Source organism: Cygnus atratus, chromosome 6 (genome assembly GCF_013377495.2).
Source record: "Cygnus atratus isolate AKBS03 ecotype Queensland, Australia chromosome 6, CAtr_DNAZoo_HiC_assembly, whole genome shotgun sequence".
In the NCBI taxonomy this organism is placed as follows: Eukaryota; Metazoa; Chordata; class Aves; order Anseriformes; family Anatidae; genus Cygnus; species Cygnus atratus.
Genome location: NC_066367.1, coordinates 13960765 through 13985029, shown reverse-complemented (window position 1 = coordinate 13985029; position 24265 = coordinate 13960765). Strand labels below are relative to the sequence as shown.

At 39.1% G+C, this 24265-nt stretch overlaps 1 protein-coding gene across 1 annotated transcript in view; it reads left to right on the top strand.

Annotated features, from left to right (window-relative positions):
• The window catches only part of PARD3B (par-3 family cell polarity regulator beta), a 401848-nt gene that overhangs the window by 5476 nt on the left and 372107 nt on the right, over positions 1 to 24265 (top strand). Inside the window, exon 2 of the mRNA XM_035571245.2 lies at positions 22018 to 22119. Coding sequence (XP_035427138.1) covers positions 22018 to 22119 — 102 coding nt within the window. The remainder of the gene's footprint in view (positions 1 to 22017; positions 22120 to 24265) is intronic.

Here is a 24265-nt window from a genome sequence, read left to right as displayed (position 1 = left end):
TTTGTCTCTTGGTGATTTCATTGTCCTAGCATGATTGTGGTTTTTCTTTTTCTTTTTTTTTCTTTTTTTTTTTTTTTTTTTCTTTTGGCACACCAAATTAGGTTGAGTTGTTAAAGTAGTTCCAGGGGACCAGGTGAAACCAAGGGTACTGGTTTCCGCAAATCAGCATGCTCGTGGGCTGTGCAGTCAATGTGGTGGTTGTACAAAGCCTTCTAATTAAGGCATAGTTCAAATAAGAAGTTTCACAGTGGGTATTTGTGTGAGCATTTCTGAAGGGATGGCTTCACAGGAACAGAGATGCTCTTTACCTAGAATTTGATTTTAAAGTTGTTTGTGAAGTGAGTGTTTTCCTAGACTGTTAATTTCTCTTTGTCCTGCAGATTTACAAGTTGAGAAATCATGAGTTTAGTAGTTCAGTTCTTCCATGTGTGTAGTTATGATCAGTTGTCAGTGGAGCTCTGTTAAGAAGCGTGTTTGTCCTTCAAGCTGTATAAATACTTGATGCTGTGAGAAGCAAGTTGAGGGTTTATTGTTGAGTACCTTGCACACATGAATTGTGAGTGTGTTTTACATGTGCGTGTTACATACGTGCTGGGAGGCAGAACTGTATACAAGCTGCTGACAGTGGCTTTCTGTTTGGTCCAAAGCGAGTTGAATTCATTCAGTGATCCTGAAAAATGGAGAGTTAAAAGTGCCTGCCTTTTCTATCACTTCTGCATAAAATGCTACGAAGTCTGCTTCTGTACTGCTTCATAGCTACTAGTGTTGATGTAATGAGTTTTTGGTAGGTTTCCAGTCTCCTTTCTCTTTTGAACAGGTGTTTGTAATCCAAACAAAAACTGTTGTTGGACTGGAAGTCAGACTTACACAAAATGTCTTACAGGACTTTATGTACTTATGTAACTTGAAAAATTAATTGTTGTATCTCTCTCTCTTTTTAGAGGCAGAGTACTGCCAGCAACTTGTGCTTTTGGCTGAACATTGTTACCTGATGTTAATGGGCTTCAGGGGAAAAACTCAGTTTAAGGGTAGAGCTGGATAAAGCTGGTGGAAATTCGGTAGGCAAACTGAGAACAGCTGATCCTGGAAACATTGCAGGTCAGGCATCAATCTGTGTGATAGTACAGGGTTTTCATTTGTTTCCTGGAACATATTTATCAAGTTCTGAGTACTCTTCAGTTGTTTTCATCTGAGACAGCGAAGACTTTCTAATAACTGGGTGTGCAAACAGTCACGTAAGGAAGCCGTCGAAGAGCAGTACAAAGTTCTCAGTAGTGGCTGATTCCTGTTACTCTGCCCACGTGAACACAAACTGTGTGTGCTCTTGTACAATTGTGAAGAAGTTCAAAACCCAAATGATGTTTTTCATCTATTTATTTCCTGCTCGGGAAGCAGCATGCAGTATGACAGTTTAATGTTCAAAAAATTCCCTTCTGGCGTAGGATGGAACTGAGAGATGCTTTTGCTTGCTGCATAAAATGCTGCTTTAGTTTTTTCAAAGTATTTGAAAACAGGGGGTTGTGTTCTGTTGGTGTTTTCTTTAAAAAAAAAAAAAAAAGCTATCGTTTGTAATAGATACAGTTTTTATCTGTTGCTTCATGTTATGTGACTGTGCTTTCCTCCTCAGCTGTTCAGTGTGAGGTCGCTTGAGTTGCACCACACTGTGCAGTCTCGTGTCCCGCTGCTGAAGCAGCGATTTCCTCCCCCACTGAGCATGACATTCTTTAGGCTTTCCTAATGACACTCATGTCATAACTGCAGCGTTCCTAGGCATGAAGACCTATTGCTTCGTTATTGAAAACTCCCTCCAGCTCCCTATTAGGATGCCTGTGTTCCTTCCTTAACAAATGGGATGATGCTAATGGGCTCGAGCGATTAGTATTGTTGAAAACAGATCCTGCTTTGTATTTTTATATTTCACTCCTGGGTTTTGCTTATGCATGAAGATACACCCGTTTGATGCTGGGGAGCTGGCTAACAGCTGTGATGGGTTCCTGTGAATGATCTCTTGATAGAAACAGACTTCTAGATGCCACTGACCAGACAGTGCCCTGAATACATTGGTAAACTGAGCAAGCTGCGTCATGTAAGAGTTTTAGAAAATGGGCTTGATACAAGACCTTACGGAAAGAAGACCACAGTATGTTACCTAGCATCTCTCCTAATAAAAGTGTTACTTGTTCTCCTCACGTGGTGTCGAGGTAGTTATGTGAGATGTATCATCAGTAATTTATTTCTTGTGCAGCATTGCTTCAAAAACTTCCATGTACAGCAAACTTCCTATTATATGAAATTACTGATTGCACTGGATAGGACTTCTTTGGATCGTTACCCTTACTTTAAAGAAGAAATATGTAAGACTTGTTTCTATAAATTATTTTTCTTATGCCTACTGGTTGTGCTATAGATACCTCCATTAAACGAACCATTGTAATGTTTTAATCTGTCATCCGAATTTGTCTCACTATCTAGTGTGAACCTGTAATTTTTGTGCCACCCGTATATCCATTCAGAGTCATGTCTTTGCTTTGTTGTGGCAGGTGCCATAGCACTCCTCCCGTGCTTCGACTTGCTCTTGGGGGTGCTTCGGAGTTGGGAGGTTCAGCCACACTCTTCTCTGGTTTCGTGGGTGTGCATTGGCAGCAGGTACTGAAGTAGGAGGCCTCACTGTGGCAAGGCTTTTCTTTGATTGCTCTATCTATGGAAAAGAAAACTACAGTCTGTAATAAGGATCGTGTTTATCTGAGTGGTACACAGAGAGGAAGATGGATGGCTGTAGGCGCACGGAGTTCAGTCTGACAGGTAGAGGCTGACAGCTGGCTGTTTGGACTTTTTTTTTTTCTGGCTAGGGATTGCCTTTAAAGGTGAGACTCCAGTGAGCCAAATGGTTTTGCAGTACAGCTTATCTGATGGAATGTTTTCCAGATTCCCAACAAAACACTAGTAACTGGAGGGTGCGTGCTAAAAAATCGCCCAAATATTTTCCTTTATACAACTGCAGTAATTTCTCACTCGACAGAGCTAAATAGAACATTTAGTCTAAAACAGAATTTGATGCATCCAGACAAGCTTCAAGACTTTAGTTCTTGGAAAACTGTGTGGCTTTCTGTCCAGAAGCTGAACAGCTTCTCTCTTCATCCCTCTTTTTTAAATCCTTGTAAGACCTTCAGGTTGTTACAGAAAATGTTATTTCATTCTCTTCAGTGTGTCAACATCTGAGCTGATCTTTATTATCAAACCTGAATATCCAAGTCTCACATTCTCTGCGAAGAGAGAAGATTTTGTTATATGATCACGTCCTGTTTCTTTTAAGGACGTCAGTATACCGGTCAACTAAGAACAGTTCCAGCTCCAAAGGAATTAGAATCCAGCATGTCTCTCTTTGGACCGTTGAAGAGGACTAAACCATTTTTTCTGATGTCCATGATCCTGTCATGCATCCTGATGAATTAATCCTGTGCGGGTTGGAATTGTCCAGTGTCTGAACTATGGAATGGATCTTGACCACCCACCTGTAGACTGTTCTACAGTTGAGGTTTATTTCTTTTAATTTGGGTATGGATTTATGCTTTCTGCTTACCTGTGAAAGGTAGCAGTGGTGATTAAGAAGTGTTTTTGCAGTTTCCTGAAACTTACCATTAATGAGGTTCTGTCCTTCCAGTGAGCAAAGAGATGATCTTCAGCTGCTCCAGAAGGTGACCGGTTGAAAAGATGCCTGGGCTGCTATGCAGCTGTTCCCTTCCTTGGCTGGTGCCCCTGTGGGGCAGGCAGACCTAATATAAATGCATCTTTATAAATCTGTGTAGCACCTTATTTCTCTTTCACCTCAAATCAGAAGTTTTCCTAGTCTTTCCTAGCTTTTTTCCTTCCCTTTTTCTAGTCTTGAAATGATGGATGCTGTAGTTAATAGTGATTAGGACAGAGTTTCATGCAGGTACTTTGGGGTATGATTCTTCTGTGTTCTAGGGATCTAACTGCTACTGGACATAGGAACACTATTCATGTCAGTTCCTGTAGTTCAGGCATTTTCTGTTGAATGCAGTTTGTAGTGGCATGCTTTGTGTGCTGTGACCTTTGCCTAAACTATGTTATTTTTTAATAATCCCCCATGATACTACTAATTTAGTGATGAATTGGCTCGATAATGCTTTGTGTGTTATAAAGCTTTGCACTGATGTGCTCTGCTGCCTACCTTTTTTTTTGTTTCTGAGCACAAGCCAAAAGTAGGACCAGACTGCCAACTTGAAGATTTTGCTGTTAGTGGGAGTGTTGGCTGTTGACCGCTTTGGATGCGGACCTTTAGGAAGCGGTGGGTTCTAGGAGTAAGGAAGGCAGTGTGTGACCTGGAACTCTGGATAAGAAGCTTCCTCAGCCATATTTTGTCAGATTAGCGTATGCTGTCTAACCCTGCAATTCCTGCCTGAAGGTCGGCTGCAGAATCTTTCCTGTGGATTCCTGGCTGAGCAGCTATTTAAATTCTCTCTCTACTAGCTTTAACATTCTCTGTATTTTTTTTTAAATTATTATCTTGTTCAATAAGGATTTTGATGGAAGATTCTCTCATCTTGGGTTTCTTGTTGTCTTTCTTCTAGATGCTAAACACCATGAAGAGAGAACAGGAGTATAGTAGTGCTGAAGTAGAGGAAGCAATAAACAATGCTATTTATGACTGCATTTAGTTTTAAACGTAGAAGTAAGTTGGGGGTTCTACAGATCTGATTAAGGTGAGGTTGCAGTTTTACAGCAGTTTAAGCTTGGTTGCACTTTGTTTTTTTTATGGGTAGGAAGGCCTATGCAGCTATGTAATGAAAACTGTTTCTTGGTTGCTGTCCAGGATGAAATCACAATTATCTGAGGCAATTATCTGTATAAAAGTAAGATAGGGGAGTTGGGAGAGAGAAAAATGAAAAGGGATATGGTCTTTATTTAAAAGCCTTGTTGCAACCACTGTCCAGAGGAGGATGAAAGCTAAGGTAATGACATCAGTTTTGAGGGCTGGGGTGAAAACAGTAATTTCAGATTTAATTGAGAAACATGGGGATTTTGTTTTTTGGAAAAAATGTGTTAAAGTAGTTAGGGAGACAAGCGGGTAACTTCCTTTGTTGATTTTCTAGCCTCTGTCATATTATATCTGTAGTAACTTGGATGAACATACTGAATCTCATGTACGTTTTTTTAAGCTTCTGGTTTTAAAATAACCTTCCTGTCTTGCATTCACTGCTTAAGTTACTTTAATGAAGTTCTTTCTTATCAGTTATCCTCCTTTGTCTTGAACTGCGAGTTAGTCCAGATGAAAGCCTGTATGGAACCCAGAAGTGATGCAGTAGGTTTTTTTAGCTCAGTTGTCTCCAGAGGGCTTGCATTGGAGAAAATGTCAGTAATTGTTTAAGCCTGCAGGAAAAAGAGACAAATACATTATTGCATCAATCAAATGTGAACTCTTTATGAAAATGCAGTTTAACTCCAAACCGCTTGTGTTGAGTTAAAAAATTATTGGCTCTAATAATGATTTTTGCTAACATATAATTTTTCTTCCTAATAAAATGAGTAAGTACTGTGAGGGGTTGTCAACAATCTATTGGATTACTTTTACAAGCTATTTTTCTAAACTTAAGGAAATACCTGGTTTGTTTTAATCTGCCAGAAACATGTCGTGCTTTGCTTTGACTGATTGACTTCAATTGTATGTTCTTTAGGTTACTTGCTCTGCTGAGATTTTCTACAGAAGTTGTCTTTGTATCCTCCTCTGGATCCAACCAGTTACCTTCCCATCCTGTAGGACAGGTTACAGCAGTATGCTGACATCAAATTACATTATCAGCATGTTTTCCAGAAGTAGGGTACTATGTTTGTTTAGTCAGTCTGTTTCTAGCATTTACCTTTTTAACAAATATGATGGTCTTGTTTTTTTTTTACTGATGTTGGAAACTTGGCTGTCCTCTTCTGCTTCTGGTATCTCAACCTGCTCTTTAACTGCTCCAAAACCAAGAGATTGGGAAGGAGACTGCTTGCTTGAATTGAATTTACCCAGGTCTTGCGTGGGGTAGAAAGACTTGCTGAGATTTTTTTAAAGGACTGAAGGGAGTTAACATGCTCAGCTCCCACAGAATTATGCTCATGTGAAAAACCCAACTGCTGCCAAGTCACAATTAATTTTCCTCTGCTGCTTGTACTGAATGTATTCTGAACAACTGTTTTAGGAGTTCCTGGCATTATAATATACAAAATGAAAACTCCCTAAGGAGCTGGAAACCTGAAACGGTTGTGTTGGGCAAGAAAAGCAGAAAGTTCATTGACATTTTGCCATTGTGCATGGAGAAGGACCAGCGTGTTTGTAGTAGTATTTGTAAGGCAGGGTTTGTTTAGATGGCAGTGAAAAGGAAGAGATCTGCTTTTAGGAATAGGGAGGTGATTCTAGCATTGAGGTCTATCCTGTCAGTGATCAATGATAGCTCTTCTGTGTTAGGTAAGATTAGCACTTGAAAACCCGAAGAAGTCTTCTGTATTAATTTTTTCAGGAACAGTTATTTGAATGGCTCTCATTCAGCTGCTGACTGGTGGGAGGTACTAACTTTACTTGAAAAACTCTCATAAAAAGCACTCCACTGGCTTTCCAAATAAGCAAAAATTAATTCTGAATTTTGTTAAAATACTCAACATAGCTCGGAAATGCTTGAAAAAAACACTCATGGCCTGTGCATTTTAAGTATATTGCTTCTGAGTTTTTTTTTCCCCCTCATAATTACTTTTTTTTTTAAATCCACTATTTTTTTTTTCCCAAAACTGTCAAGAGGACAAAATTGCTTTAAACTGTTACCCTTTTCATGTACTTGTACTTGATGTAAGGTAGATCAGATGGGAGTATACCAGTGTTGACCCCTTAATCCTTGAGTCTGGAAAAATGTTGGCTTAGGCCAGCTCCCATCTAAATTAATTTTGTCAGTTTTGGGGGAGTAATTGCAGCAAGTCAAAAACTGAAAGGCGTAGGTGATTTGCTTTTGTACTTGCAGGTTGCCTTTTACTATTACACCTTTCATGTAGCATTGAAAGATGTATTGCTGACGTTGGACTACGTCATCTTAATCTCCTCATTCCAGGTCTCTGATATTTTGTAGTTTTTGTTGTTTTTGCTGCAGCAACATTTAACTCTACCATTTAGCTCTGAATATAGACTGAATACCCACTTTTGATTATTTTTAAATGTACGTTTTATATAGTATGGATTTTGCAGTTTCCTGTGTTGCCAACCTATTATTTCTTGTCTGGAAGAACAATGTATATTCATTGCTGTATTTGTTTTATTAAATAAGCAATATTCAAAGAGACTAGGACAACTAGGTAGGTCTGTTTTGGTAACTTCAGATGTTTCATCTGTAATATACATCTGGCAGCATACACACATTGTTTATCTTGGTATGACAGAGCCATCTTTTGAATTCAAAGGAAGTGGAGAGGTCTGGCTTATTGTTCATAATGTGGTTTATTAATGGCTGTAGATATGAAAAGACCATCTCGCTAAATGGAAGTCTTGGTCAACCTCTGACTCTTGTCTTAAAGGTTTGAGAATAGACAATATGAAAAAATACCAGCTTCTTTCCAGATGGCTGAATGCTTGATGTGTCGTTATGTTTAGCTGTCATTCAAATGTGAATGCTGTGGTGATTATAAATGTCTTCCATTTTTCTGGTTTGAAATGTTCCCTTTTATGCATTGTGTGTGTACAGATTAACTGTTTGGCTTAGCAATGGAGATTTTAGAGCAATAAAACCCAACTTGGTGGTATAGCAAAATCCAGGATGTTAGTGTTCATAGCTGACTCGAGAGTGCAGGTCTCAGCTCCACATAACACATTGTATACAGTAATTGTTTAGAAATAGGTTGTAGTGGATTATTAGCATTCTTTAAATGTTGCTTCAATTCTGAAACATCTTGCACACTGCAAGTTTTATACTGTTTAGTAAAAAATCTGCAATCTGGGGGAAAAATGAGTTCTAGGAAGCATGAGGAAAGGAACTTGTTTAAATTGTGAAGAAGAATAAAAGCTAGATTTTGTTATTAAGCTATGAATGTGAAGCATTTTGTATACAGTTTTAGACAACGGTGAGTTAATGCTCAAAGATGCAGACTACAATTTAATAGATTGTTAAATAATGCTGTAATCTTGCTAAAAATTAATGAATTTTCAGACTTCTAGTATTGCTTTTATGTTTTGGAGCCTAACTCTGTTAAGGATATGCATAGTGTAAGAAATACCTCTAATAATGCAGCCAAAGCTGTTCCATGTTCTATAGAAGGCCAAATCATTTACCTTAAGTGACTGGTGTACCAGCAAATGCTGATGTTACTGTGTTGTTTTTTTGTTTGTTTGTTTGTTTTCCTATTAACTGACAATGACTTTCCTTACCTGGTAGCAAGAATCAACTGCTTCATTGCACGTGCTGGCTTTCTTTTTCAGACACTAGTGTGTAGCGATAAAACTGCTGCCTAGTGGAAGTAGGTCCAATGACTTTGCTGAAAAGCCTTCATGCTTAACAGTGAATGCAGCAGCTGAACTCTTTGGGTATGGGCTCTCTACCAGTGCTTGTGTATGTGAGCTGGGAAAATGTGATATAATCATTTGTTAATGAGAAGGGAACGTTGCACTTGGAAGTACTATTGATGATGCATTGTGATAAAGCATTCCTATAACTTGGTCAGCTTTTGTGAAAAAATGCCTCATGTCCTGTTTGTTGTAGACTTTTCCAAGAGGTTTTTGTTAAAATGTACAGAGAAATGTTACTTCTGCAGATATTCTCTATAATGTGTGGAGCCACAGTATGTGGATACAGTTGAGCCCTGGAAGAATGAGCAAGGTAGCCGACTAAAGTACGTTGGACTCCTCTATAGGAGTGATGGATGGCATCAAACTGCAAATAAAATAGAAGGTTGTACTGGTGGCAGCTCAACACAGTTGTGATGTATGTGCAAATACAGCATTTAATCAAGTTTGCTTACTGGCTGTTGTCATTTGAAGTTTCTCTTCTCGGGGTTGTACTGGCTGGACTAAAACTGTAAGGAAGGTTTCTGTGTGCTCACTCCCCACCCCAGCTCAGGAACGACCATCCTGGTCAGAAGGGTGGAGAAAGGTGCCACAGAACAGTAACTATGATATGTGTCGTTCTTCACGTTTGAGCTGAAAGTCTTTTCACCACTGCTGAAGAGGCCTTCCTTCTTCTCTTTCCTTGTAAATCTCTAAAGATGTTCCATCCCAACTCTTTTGTGGTTCTCTTTTCCTGGAGGTATTTGGAGGAGTGGGAGAAAGAATGTCTTTTTGCACTTCAGGATAAGGGAATAACGCTTCTGTACACAAGCAGTATTGGGTTTCTATGAAAGAATGAATAACCTCATTCTGTTCTTTGTTGTCTTCTATCTAGCCAATATCCGCTTCCTTTATGGCTTAAGATTTTGATGATGTGTTAATTCTGGGATATTCTGTATTTCAGTCAGGTGAAGATGGAAGTTGATCTCAAGAATGAGAGAGTTGTCTTTGTTTGAGTTTCATCTGGTTCCATCACTCAGCTCCGCCAGTACCCTTTCAGATAGAGGTTGTTTGGTCTATTCACAGGGTGTCTTTTCTGCATCTCAAAAACCAAAACCTAAAACCCATGAATTAGTAACATAACAAAAATGTATGAGAGATTATGTAATAATTCCCTCTGTGTAATGTTATGCTGTTAGATATTTTTATTACTTTTTGAAATTCCTGCACGCCTTTTTTCAAAGGCTAGCCAGAACCAGTAAAGCTGACTAATCTTTACAGAATTTGGCAGTGTTTGCTGGTCCTTTATGCCTTGAGAACATTCTTCAGTCAGTCATTTTTGCTACTGAGAAGTAAAGGGAGAAGGGAGGCTGGTTAATTTAGCATTTCAAATGACAACAAACTGGCATGTAGCAGCTTCATTTAGTACAGATCTTGCTCCAACACCTGTATGGCTGAGAATCCTTTATTTCTGCACAAGCAATTCTAAGTTCATCTGCTACTTCACCTCCCCCCTCTTCTTTTATCTTTTTTGTGTAATGAACAGATGAACTTCTGTCTCAGAGGGACTCAGCTTGCATCTTCAAATACTTCTAATGCTTCTGGTTTTTAAAGCTACCACGGCTGTCTCAGCAGCTTTCTAGCACATTGTCCCTAATGGCTGTATTTTGGAGCAGGAAGGTCAGTCAGGCCCTAGGCCATGCTCCCCAGTGTCTGTTTTGTGCAGCAAGTAGGTCTGTGCTGCTGCAGTGCCACCCTACTGCTTTCTGAGAAGTCGGTGAAATACTTTCATATCCTTGGAAGAAAAAAGCCCCCCCCTCCAATATATATACTGGCTTCTCATGTGGAAGTATGGATATACTTCTGTAATTTACTGCTGTTTTTTCCTTGCTTGAGCTTTGTCTAAAGCTCAGTTTACATTATAAGGAGTTAGGGGATTTAATCATACCTGATCTGCATTGTCTTACCAGCATTTGTATTCTGTGGTATGGGAGTTTGGAGTCTGCTATTACTCAATCACACATTTGAAACTCCAGCCGCCCCTGATAAGCAGTCCTGTGTCAGCTGCAAATACATTAATCACTTCACCAAAGTAAAGCCAAACAGTTGTAAATAAATTTATCTTAGATAGTATCTAGATGCAGGACTGAAGTGGTGGCTGCTCTTTTTGTAGCTGCTGAGCCCTTTATCAGTTTTTTTGTTTAGGATCTGGTATACCTCAGTGTAGAGTTAGCAACCAGCTCAGCTGTGTGAATTTACAGCCAGCCCTGAGTTCTTGTGATCAGTAGCTGTATTGAATGGTTTGAATTTAAGGTATCTTCAGTTTTAGTTGGCTAAATATCAACATTGTTTTTCACTCACTTAACCTGAACTTTACTTTTAAAATACAATAGATCTGTACGCATGTCTTTCTTTTTTTCTTAATAGTTTATTTTATTTTATTTCTGTGTGAAGAGTGGCTGGTAGCTTGAACAAGTAGCTTTCAAGTGTTATGTGCTCACTTTAAGCTGGATTTTAAGAAATGATTGGGGTCCTTTCACCCTCTGGTATTTCCTTCAAAGAAACAAAAAGCCAGACCCAATGCTAATTAATTATTGGTCAGCTGCCTGTAGAGGTGTAGCAATTTGCATATTGGCATAATAATAGCATTTGGAGTATTTTAGCTAATACTTGACATGGAGAACTTGGGATACAAAAGTTAAAGTATGTGCTTAAAATATTGTGGTTTTACTTAGAGATGTTTTGTTTTGGAGCTGTCGTGTCAGCTTTTTTAGGAGTGAGGCTTTTGTGTTTTTAGCTTGTTGAAGCAACTTAGTCTAAAGGGCTCGATGAGCTGAAAGACATTAGTTTATAACTGAATATCTGTTTACATTTCTTATTTACATTCTGACAGGCTGTCTTTAATTCAAAGCCTGGCATACAGTGCACTTCAGTTTTAGCTGAGACTTTAAGGAGCTTTTTTGTTGTAGTTCTTAGTACTGCAGTCTGTGTGGACCTCTGTCTAAACGCATGTCTCCAAAGATCTTTGCCTGTTCTGGTTTTGCATACTTGTTCTTGCTGAAGTATGTTTCTTAAATGTCAAATGTTGTAGGGCAGTGGAAAGGTGTGGGTTTCGCGATCCCTCAGCCCTGTAATATCTTCTCTAAGTCGTATTTTATTCAGTCTTCAGATAGTATTCAAGTGGCAAGCCATGTTTGGAGACTGGTTGTTACTCAGATTCAGTATAAAATCGGAATGCTCTGATTTTTGAAAGGTTCCAAATCACAGTTTGAATGTAACTTAAAATGTTCTATTTTTTTTGTGGGGGTGGATTTATATATCTGTGCTCTGACCATTGGACTGTTGGGGATTCTGTGCTACGATGTGCTAGAGTCTCTGCAGTTTGTGTTTTTTTTTTTTTTTTTTTTTTCTCAAGAAGATATATCTTCCCCCTCCTCCCTGAATATTCATCTGCCAGGATAAACCAACTTTCTCTTCTTCTGCTCTCTAGGGATAGTGGAGTTCTCTAGGTGAGAAGAATAACTACCTTTCCTTCCTTGCAAAAAATAAAAAGACTTTCCATTTGTTAGTATGTAGCCCTATTGATTTATCAAGGCATAATAATTTAAAGATGGGTAAAAAACAAGAAAGCATCTTCAGCTTGAGAAACTGCCCAAGATGGAACCTTGCTGATGTCTAAGTTTGGCTTGCTGTAAGGAGGTGGCTATTAGGATTTATAAATGCATGTTTTCCTGTCTTCTCAGTAAAAAAGGAATTTAGTTATTGTAACCAAAAAAGAATTTGGAGAAGGAAAGAGGAAGGAAAAGACTGAGAAGCAGTTCAGTTTCATCTGCCTAAACTAAAGCTTTGTGTATGGTGGTGTGCTGAAGAAGATAGGAGAAGACAGAAGTGGTTATCCGGCCATGCTCTTCTCATGCTGTTGTGTTTTGATGCGTAGTTGTAGTGGTATGTAGTCCTATTAATTTCTCAAATAATTACCAGGTAAAGATGGCTAAAGAACTAGAAATACTGCAGTCCCTTGAGTGACTATTCAACATAATGACCATTCAGCGTGTTAAATATACCTTACAGTGCTGTGCGTATGCTGTGTTAGCTGCATTCCGAGAGCTAAAAAAAAGCCATGTCTTCTGGTTGTACGCTGTGTCTGTCTTCACTCAGTGTTCCTTTTGACTTCAAAGAAAAGCGAGGGAAGGCTTTTTTGCCCTTTCCCAGATGTGTAACAGTTCTTCTATTAATGGTCTGTGGTATTCCGCAGACCTCATGCATGAATTGTTTGTTTGTCTTTGTTTGCTTTGCCTTTTCCACTCTGATCCTTAAGAGCGAGCAGACGGCGTGAGCAGACTTCACAAAAACTTCAGACTGGCTGAGGTGTAAAGCCCACCCTTAGTGACCAGGATGTCCTGTTGAATCTGTTTCTGCCCTTACCCGATATGATTAGTCTCCATTTTGATGTCAGGTATTTAGCACCTTCAAAAAGGGAAGCTTTTAAAATTGGATATTTAAAGTGACCCTAAGTAAAAATCTTATTTTTCTGGGACTGCTTTACTACTCTGTGATTCCACCCTTTGGCGATATCACATCCAATGATGATATAAAGAAAAAGGGTGTATGTGTGTGTGCAGTTTTCAAAAATAGTCTTGAAAGATGAAGTGAATGAATATGGACAACAAGTTAATGTGTATGGGGGAAAAATACATAAAATGGGGCCTTTCATCGGTAGCTTACTTGGAATAGCTTCCTCTGGTATTGTCTAAAAGCAGATCTTCTAAAAGACAGGGCAAACTGTGCTGTTTTGCAGGGATGTCTGGTTCAGCTCATGTTTGAATGTTTAATTTATTTCTTTTAGGAGTAAAATTTCTTCTTTTGTGAAAAAATCCTTAACCTCTCTGAAAATCAATGTACGTACTGCAGCTGGAAACAAAGAATCACGGATGTATTATTTAGAATGACTTTATTTCCCATGATCTCTAATTTCATTTCCTGTGTTGAAATCAGGGGAGATAAGCTAACGTAAAACAAGCACAAACAGATTAAGCATATCCTTTTACATTAAACACCTGTGCTAAAAAGCATATTGATCTTGTGAGAGCTTCTTTTTTTTTTTTTTGTAGTTGAGGTGTATTGAATCCTCATGAAAAGATGGTTCTTCATGTTTGTTTGCAGGTAACTTCTTGCTTTTTTCAGAAATGTACTGATTTAGGGATTGTCCAGTAACCTTATTTCCTGTATGTTCCTCATGTGTGCAGATACGCTGTCAAAACAAATTGTAAGTGACTAGAGAACAGTTTGGTACAGTCTCACTGTTGTATGTGATTAATAGGGGAGGCCTGTTAAGGAGGAGTTTTAGATAGGTGGCTGCTATTGTTATTAGTATGATACCATGCTCAGTAGCATATGGTAATCTAGTATCCCTTTAATTTTGTTGAGGCAATTGGTCAAAGGTTGGGTAAGTGATTATTAGGTGAAAACTCATTTTAAGAGTCCCTAGCAAAGCAGGTGGTGGTGCGATTACTTCAGCTGGGTACTTAAATGCGTTGCAGTTGTGTGATGTAGCGTGCGATCCCAGAAGCACTTCCCCACATAGTTCAGGTGGTCTCCTCTTCTCCTCTTGCAGAAAGGGGAGCTTGGAGGGAAGTTTCGCTGTGTTCCATGAGCGTTATGGCTGTGAGGTGGGTCCCTGCCCTCCTGAGCAGGGAGCTAACGGACGTAAATACTGTAAAAAATGTCACCGGTAGTACTGTGTTTTTTAAATTCTCGCGTACTTAGTGTCTTTGTGACTTATGGTAGATTACAGTTTCAGGCTGCACGTATGTAGCTGTATTAGCTGAAGTGCAAATGCCTGTCCTGTCTGGGAATGCTGCGGGAAGGGAGGTGGAGTTATGTTTTGGCAGGAGAGTTGAGAGCTTTTTAGTCAGCCCCACTAAATCTACCGTTAAAACTGAAGAATTTTTGTCTTGTTTCATTGCCAGATGCTTAAAAGCAGTTTCTTTCTGAGCAGGCACCTTCTGTCCTCCCCGCCCCCCCCCCCCCTTCCCCTCTAAGCTTTAATTTGTGTCTTTGAAGTCAGTCTGTGTAGATCTTGAATGTCACTGACATGAGAGAGTGCGTATCCCTTCACCTGGTAGAGCAATATGAAGAAGTTTTATCTTCTCTCTAGCATCTTACAACACTTTCACTTCTAGTGCAAGCAGATTCGTTTTTCCTGAAAGCAAAAATTGCGATGGAATATGTGAGGCATCTATTTCTTACCATCTCGCTGTTCTGTGACGTGTTTATTTTCCTATTATTATCTTGAAGGTTTCTGCCACTTCTGAACTTCTATCTAGAAATTATTACAGATGTCTCAATTTTATTCAGGATAACTATAGAGCTATGAAGATGAAGTAATTAATTCCAAGTATGAGTTTATTTTCAACAGTGAGACCTGAAAACATGGGTTTGTAAATTATTCTGTTGTGCTGTAATGCAAACTTAACTCTGGAAGTTTCCTGAGCAGTGAAACCCAAATTTTGCTTTCTCTTTTTTTTTCTGGAAGTTTGTGAAAAGAAGTCATAATTTATACTCAATTGGTCTTTGTACAGGGGGCTTACTTGGGTCTGGTCAACGTTAGGGTGTGTTGAATTCCATAAATGTCTGGAGTAGACTTAATCTCTTGTGCAGAAAGCTGTTAGTCTTGGCTTTTTACATCAGTTTCTTGTTTGCTTTTATTTTTTTTAAGATATCATGTCTGCAACATATTATTGCTAGAGAGATTATATATATGTCTACTATTTCAGCTGTCCTCACATGTATGAACTAGACTCGGTTCTTTTTCTGTGAGAGAGGAGGAGGCGTGATACATTTTTATTGTTGCTTTTCTTAGGTTGTATACCCAGGTTCAAGTGCCTGTCTGTTCTGTTGCTGCTGACATCTGCTTGCTGTTCAGCTCTAGGTCATTCTCAAGAAATCCCTCTGCTGTGACTGAGGAGTATTTAGTAGTCAGCAGATTTAATATGTGTTATACAAATCCTTACATCCTGATCAGCTGTTGATTTTGGGAACTCTGCCTTCATATTTCCACAAAGCTGAAACCCCGCCTCTGCTACCATGGTGGTGGTAGCCTAACTGCTGAGGGGTGAAACGCTGCCTGAATAGAAGAGACGCTTCAGGCTTGTTAGGAGGTGGTGGTGGTGGTGGTAAGCAAACAAAGTGCTAGAGGCCGTTCTAATTGAGTGCTAAGTTTTGGGAAGGAGTTAGAGATGAAGTCTGAGGCTGTGACCAAACTCATACTTCTTGTAACTCTCAAACCACAGCTTGCAGAGCTGACTACTAATGCTTGAAGTTAGTTGGCTGTGGATGCTGATGCATCATGTAGCCTTGGCCTGCTTATAGAAATCATGAAGTACTTACACGTTGGGAGGTGATAGATCCCGTTGCACTATGCAATGTAAAAATGATTAAATGGTAGTACCCTTCTCTCTCTCATTGACATTAATCGAAAATGAAGTTTTCAGAGAAAGAGACTGCCAGTTTCCTACTTGAATTCACAGGGAGGAAAAAGGAATCAAGATGGTCCTCCAAGTTTTTGATGTCTTAAAAATGTGTATTTAAAAATAAATAAATAGGTTTGTCTTAATCATAGAATGATTGGTCTTTCACTTGAATCTGTTCATTCTTGACCAAAAACAAATGCATAGAAGAATTCTTGAAATTATTTCGGATTATGTGAAGGGTGAAGGTGCTGCATTAGATGGCAACAGTTTAGTTAGGATTCTGTTGCAATGTGAACATCAAAACCACTTTTCCTTAAATTTGTCACTCCTGCCTACAACATACTTGTGCATTCATGTGACCTGGCTTTAATTTATCATTTGGTAAATATTTGCATAGTAATTCCTAAAGTGTTCTCCCACACATAAAGGAAATGATGATAAATAGCTTTTAAGTGGCTTGATGTTAAACACAAAACATGACTTGCAGCCCTAAGGTAAAATGTGCATTTGTGTAACTGTTCAATATTCATATGGGAAGTGTTGGTATGTATTATACCAGGTAATCTATTCATGCTTTTCCTTTAAATATTTAGATGTTCTGTATCTTAATTTCTGTATGAGGGTTATGCAGCGTGGTAAGATCAGTTCTTTACACTCATGCTATTAGGATTTTTGGCACCATTTAAAAAAAAAGTTTTTGTTTTTCCCCTAAATGACCCTGCTAACATGAGAGTGTTTGGGAGCAAATATGCTGCAAATTTCCTTGACTGGATTTGAAGCCAATTGACTTCTCAGTAGTGGATTTGTTCTCCTCCTCCCTGTTTTAAGTAGACACTGCGATTCTGGAAGGCGGTGCTTAGCAAAGCAGGTAACAGAACATGTGAGGTGGGAAAACTCTGCTTTTGCAGAAGAAATGTCTTATGGTGCATAATAAGCTGCTCAGTAATTGCTCCTTCTGTAGAAGAAAGGGCTATTGTGCAGAACCTCCAGAATCAAAGCTAATTAGTGAGATAAGTTTAAAATACAGTTTTATTAGTACCTGGGAATTCAGGTCATCCCTTTGACTTGTTAATCTGGACAGTGTTTTTGGAGGCTGCAGACCTTTTGTCCTCTGCAAAGCATATGCAGGAGAGCTCTTCTGCTTCATCTCTTCTGCTTAAGAGCATGTGCTCTGCCAGGTGCATTTAATTGCTGCAAAGTGTCCTCGTAAAGGTGGGGAGTAATTTTTTGGGGGTTGGGGGGTAGGCTTTAGCTGTTTTAATGTATTCAGTCCCTGTTTTTTGTTGTTTTTCTTTGAAGTTGTCTAGGAGGAAAGAAACAGATGACATTGATACATAGATTTTAGTTTTGTAATAGACACTGTATCCTGTGTGTGGCCGCTTTTGGAGTTCATTCCAAGAACAAAAAATGTTCTCTGGCTCCAGAATCTCTTTGGAATGGGTGAGCATTTTGCTGGTCGGAGGCATTGTTACATCTGTTAATGTGCAGAGTGAATTTCCTCCACCTAGGAGGGAACTGCTACCAGCAGTTACTGTTTGTTTCATCAAACAAGTCTGTCAAAATCACTGCTCTCTCTGCCTCCGTAGTTTCTGTTTTCTAACTTTCAGGGATGATGTTCCGGTTAAGTTAATAGAAATACAGATGTGAAACTGGGTTACGAAACAGCACGTGTTCAGTGCTGTAGTTGGGCAGTTGCTGTGACTGGGGGGTCCTTGTGCCCAGAAGGTCACAGTGCCTTCACACGGTGTGGATCTGAGCTGCCATGGGGGAACCAGCACCTAAACAGTTTTTTTTTTTTTTTTTTTTTTCTCCACTAAGGAGACCATGAGAATCTTGTTCTGTTCTAGTGTTTTAATGTGATTTCTTTTCTCTTTCTTTTAAAGATGTGGTGCCTGAAGCTGCACTTGCTCCAAAGGCTGGCTGAGGAATGGTGTCTTCTGTTCCTTCAGACTGATCTAGAGACTTTACTTTCTCTTTATAGGGCCTTTGACAAAAACACAAAATTACTGTATTTGTTGTGGCCCAAAGTAAAAAGATTAGGGTTTTGTTAAGCATGATGGAATTTAGGGTGGCTGTCTGTCTTGAGCTTGTTTCCTGCCAACTTGCTGCATTCTATTGGGACAATACAGCTTTTACACTCCTTTTTTATTTTGTTTGTCTTTCAAAGGCACATCTGGGTTGGTACAGCTACAGAATCACAAATAGAAGCAAACAGCAAAAGCAAAATATTCCAATCAGCTCTTTGGTTTTTTTTTTCTTTCATATCAGCTTTATTCTGTGCATAGGACTCTCTAAGTGGCATAATATGTATAACAGGTTTTAATGTATCTTCAGACAAAAATATGAGCCACAGAAGTTCATCTAATTAAGAGGAGTGGTTTTCAAGTATGCTGTTTTAGTGTTAATATGTATGAGTATTTTTCCTGTTTGTTTAAAGGTTCAGGAGGAACATCTGTAGCTACTGACGCATTCCAGTTTGAGGGAATCTTTTTACTTTGTGGGTTTATTGGTAGGGTCAAGCAGTGCTCTTTCACAAGGTTTCAGCATTAATTAAATGATTTGATCAAAGTTAACCTGCTTGCTTGCTGCACAGAGATATATTTCTTCTCCCCCTTTTGATCTTAGGAATTTTGTGTTTATAGAAAAAATAGTTAAACCATGAGCTTAAAAATAGACCACTGAGCTATAATAGTTGACTGCATTTAATCACTTTGCAGAGATGAAAACATGCAATTTGATTTTCTTGTTAAATTTTAGAATTTTGAGCACCTGATATCTAGAGTGGAGAAAAAACAAAGTTATTTCACAAATGGGTGGTTTCAGTGCAAAATGAAATAACTGTAGTTAGGGGTAAATTCCTGATAGAATAGACATGTTACAAATAGAGATGCTCCATATACTTAATTAGGTGGCTGTCATTCAGCTGTGCTGTACTGTACAAATACCTAACCATCAAACAAGTACGGCGGGTAAAAAGGTTGTGGTTTAACCCTGGCAGGCTGCTAAACCCCACACAGCTGCTTACTCCTCCTTAGCTGTAATGGGGAAAAGAAGTGGAGGGTTAAAACTGAGAAAACTCATGGTTTGAGGTAATGACAATTTAATAGGTAAAGCAACAGCTGTGTGTGCAACTCTAACCATCCCTTCCTTTACCCCAGCTTTTTTGCTGTGCACCATGTCATGTGGCATGAAATATCCCTTTAGGCACTTGGGGTCAGCTGTCCTTGTCCCCTCCCAGGCATCTTGTGCCTGCTCACTCGTGAAGCAGGGTGAGAAGCAGAAAAGAACTTGACACTGTGTAAATGCTGTTCAGCAATAGCTAAAACATTTATGAGTTGCCAACACTGTTTTGGTTACAAATCCAAAACATAGCAACTGTGAAGAAAACTAACTCTGTCCCAGCCAAAACCAGTACATGTCAGAATTGAAACTGAACTGTGGAAGGTAGGTGGATCAGAACAGGAGAAACATTCTGTGAGAGTTCACCAGTGAAGCTGGTTGCAGCATGATGAGCTGACCTTTTGGTATTATTAGGGTTTTTGTGTGTTGTGAATTCTTTTGTTTTGACTGCTGCCTATTAATGATTAAAAAAAAAAAGTCTGATCAAGTTGATCCACATCTGTACCTGCAATGGAGTTATCTTAATTATCCCTTGTCCATTGATGGCCAAAAGTCATAGAATGGCCATAAATAAATACGGGGTGGGATATACCTACTTCTCAGGAACTTCATTACTAGGGGAACATCCAAACCAGCGTTCAGGAACTTGCTAGTGAGGATGCTGCGTCTATTGCGCTTCACTTTGCTTCTGAGAACAGTGATCTAATAAGACTTGGCAGGGAAGAAGGGATTGAAGATACAGTAAGTAGAATCATTGAGATTGCATGTCATGCCTCAGCAGTGTTCTTTCCCATTTCTGAAGCCTTTCTTAAGGCTGTGTGTGCACATGCTAGTTTCTTGATCCTTAATTCTAGCTTATTCTGGCCAGTCTCCATACTATTTGATGGAGGTCTCAGATATGCTTTGTGATCTTAAGCAAGCATGTTTCCTCTTCAGTGTGCTGTAGAAGATGCCTCGATAAGCATTGAATTGATGCTGGTACCATAGATCGCTCAAACGTGTTGCTATGAGTTGGTGAGCTGCCATGTGTTTGTTAAACGCCAGTAGTTGGCTCTGGTAGGGTAAGCTCAGATAGAACTGCCACTTAGCCTGTCTTCCTGGCAAGTTATGTGTACGCAGTTAGCTGTTATGGTTTGGGGACAATGGTTACTAAGCTGTGTGCCTGCACCCCTGTTTGTATTTCATGTCTGGAAAAGAGGCTCTTGATAAGTACTGTCTGAGCCTTTTGGCTTCAGGGTCAGTGGAAGGATGGCTAAGCTCCCAGTTACTGAAGTGGAGTTGTTAATGGATGAGGAAAACACTTAGTTTCAGAAAACTATCATAATCCTTGTTTATATGATATACAGTGCTGCATTGCAACTTGAGAGCATTAATTTCTGGAAACAAACTGGGATTTACTACTTATTCTTTTTTTTTTTTTTTTTTTGCAACTGTAGCCTGAGCAACCTCCTCAGAGGAGAAAAATGGTGAATGTTTTTACACGTTTGTCTGTGTATGTATGTATACACATTGTGTATTTTTTTTTTTAAATAAATATATATCAGAAACTGTTAGGAGATGTGTGTGTCCATGGATATATGTATTGTGTGTGCGCTGATTATAACTCAAGCTGTCCAACTATCAGCTACTCCAAAAAAACAACAACCAACAAACACAAGTGTTTTCAGCTATTTCCATTAACTACTGTTGCAGAATTGAATTTATACCACTGTAATGTAGCAGTGATTTAAGATTTATTTTACATCTTTATGGTAAATAACAAGGTTAGATTGTATGATTTTTAACAGCACTTAATCGGCATTTGATCTTCAACCAGTTTAACAGAATGATTTCAGTGGAATTTGCTACAATAGAAACAGCAACTGAAAAGATTCAAGGATGGTAAGATTCACCCAAAACTTACTGCAGGGTCCTGGTGGGTGTCTAAATCCAGTCATGTGCTGCCAGATCACCCCCTGGTATGAGCTACTCACCTGCTTCCTGGTCGGTGTTTGCTGGTGGCCAAGCCTGTCCCTTGAGGAGCCGGCCCAGAGGTGCTCCTCTCCTCAGGGTGCCTGAGAGGCATCCCAGCTTGGGAAGATTGAGGATGCTGCAGTCCCTGGAGAGCTCAAGGAGCTCTTCACTTGGGACTGCTATTTGTAGGACCATGAGACAACTGGCTGTGAATTAATATAGCCAGGATGGAAGAATACTACAGGCAATTTTGGGATTTTCCTCTGAACCTGCCATTCTGGTACCTCCCAGCAGGGAAAGTTCTGGTACTCCTCAGAGTCTGAGGTGCGATCAGTGAGAGCCCTTTAGTGCTCATCCATTACTCGTGTTGCCTGCGGACAGTGGAGGACTGATGTAACAGGAGTTAATCCTGAGCTGTAGCTGAGCTGGGGGAAAAGCTACCCCACCACATTTTTCGTTCAGCCACTGTATTTGTAAGATGAAGTGATTGACTTGGATTCCTTACCACACTGTTCTTTTGCTCTGACATGATCCGTAGTTTCCCCATGAAGGATTTCAGCGGGTACCTGCTTGAAGGCAATGTCCTCCTTCCTTCATGGCCCTGGCCAAGGAACGGTCGCATCGAGGCCTACTGTGGCTCATAAGCCTGACCAAGGCTCACATCCAGTGCAGGAGTAGAGCATACTCTCTGCAAGTATTTAACCTAAGAATTCACGTGTACGATAAGGCAATGTAAATGTACATTCTGAAGACTTTTTTTTGCATAGTAAGTAGTGTCTTATGTCTGCAGTTTTCATTTTCTCCTCTTTCAATAATTTTCAATTTCAGAACAAGCTTTTACCTTACGGTTTAAGAGGGAAATGGGTGTGAAGGAGATGGGATACAAAACTGCTTCATCTGGTGGCGCTAAAAGCATGCAAGGTTAGGTTGAGAATACTTGTCTGTCTCTTACAGGATTCAAATTACTGGGTAAATATTCACCACCTGGAGTACACAGATGGAGGAATCCTGGACCCTGATGATGTGCTGGCAGATGTTGTGGAAGACAAAGATAAGGTAGAGTCTGAGTGAAAATACTACTGCTTTTTGCTATGTCTTTTCAAATAACTAATGCTACATTCTAATTTCTTGTATCTCCAGCAGGTGAGGTGAGTGTTGAATATCCTTAAATTAAACACATCTGCCTATAGGTGCTGTAGCACTGTTTCTGGAGTAGAACTGGGGGCAGGGTGAAGGGGAAAGCATGACCAAAACAATGAAGATAATCAGAGGAACCTAGCAGTTGTCTAAGGACTTAACCTTTTCAAGCAGTTTTGTGTTTCCTTTTATTGCTATATGAAAGCTGTGGTGAAGGAATGAGAGTTTTACATGACTTTTTTTTATGCCACTTAAAATGTCTTTGATAATCTCTTCTGCTTAGAATTAAGTTTCTGAGAGTCATTCAAATGTCATAGTTGAATGTGTGACAAAATAAACAGACAAATTCTGTGTTGACAAGAACAGTTGCCCCAACTGTGTTGTATTTCACAGAGTTTCTGTGGTTTGCTACGGGTGTCCTCCCTAGGTAGAGAAATAATAGATGCAGAGGAGTTCCTTTTAATGTTTTTGTAATTATCAGAAAAAATAGCTTGGGAAACTGGTGACTTATTTCACTGTAAAAAAAAAAAAAAAAAAAAAGATAAAATTTGTAGTACTTTGTGTTGCATAAAATCACAGGGAAAAAATGTTTAGTGACTTGAAACTGAAGATCTAAATGTGGGATATGTTTATAGCTTTGTCTACCTAAGGTGCCATATGCTTGGTGATTTCAAAAATAACTTTGTGTATTGTAAACAGAAATGCTAGTTCTGCATGTTGTTTGATTGTTTGTTTTAATAAAAAGTACATTGCTTTGCTTACAATTAATGAGATGCTGTTTCTCTGTACCTTAGCAAATTGCCTAAGAGGTGCCTCCATGAGATTTTATGGGTGTTTGTATGGGAATTCTTAAAATCAGTGAAGCTATTTTTTTTTGTATGTCCAATTAGCATTTCTTGTTTGTCCTTATTTATTGAAAGTATACTTGAAACGTACAAAACCCTTTTTGGTTTGGAGGAAACCAATTGCTTTCTGAGGATTAGCACTGCTATACAAAGCATAAGGCCATCAGCATAAGATGTCATAGAATCAAATAATCAGAGTTAATGGAAATGGTTTACTTGTCTGTCTGATCAGTTAATAGAAATAAAATAGAATAAAAAATATAAAATAAAAAAAAATATATATATATAAATAGAATAAAAGCTAACATGTCTACCCTGGATTACCTCTATTTAGTACTGACAAACATTCATGCATTCTTGAGCAGTAGTTTGCAGAACATTTGATATATCATCCAATTTTCTACTTGTTCCCAAAGCCTTACTATACTTTATCAGTGGGTATCACTATGGTTGAAAATTGTTGCTGATGAAATTCCTACACAACTGTAAATGTAAGCATCTTCTATTATAAAAGTGTTAGGTGGGATTCTGAGGTTGGCTTTTTTTGGGGGGGAGCATGAGGGAGGAAGCAAAACAGGATGTTATTCATTGGAGTAGACTGAGACAGTTTAGGAATACAGCAAAATCCTCAATTTCCCTTCCTGTGATGTCTCAATGACATGTGGTACAAATAAGGGTGTACATTCAAGTACATTCAAGGTACATTCAAGTGTGTCTATAGGTGATGCATCACTGCTGTCTTTTCTTCAGAAGGCCTTGGTGAAACAGTGATAAGTAAGACTTACTGAACAGCAGTAGCTGCAATGGCTTTTTTTATTAAACTAGAGGAGAAACATGTAATCACATAACGGGGCTACTGGTTGAGGGGTCAAACAATTCTTTCATGGGAGTGAAATTGGGCCGTAGCACCTTCAGAGCATGTATATTGAAGTCACTGATATTACCTGCTTGCAGGATTCAGTATGATCAGATAACAAAGAACCAGCCCTATAAAAGGCTTACAAATATTTTGTAATGGTTTTATTGTAGCTTGTTAGCCTTTGAGCCTTGGCCGCTGCTATTCCACACTGAGAATATTGGCTAGGGTATCTTTAAGCTTTGCAAAAAGGGGAGGAGATGTTGAGATCCAATATATCTGATATCTAATTTGGTGTTTAAAGTCCATAAATAGATGAAAGAATTTTTGGTATGTGTATCTATGCACTGATTTTCTTTGGTTA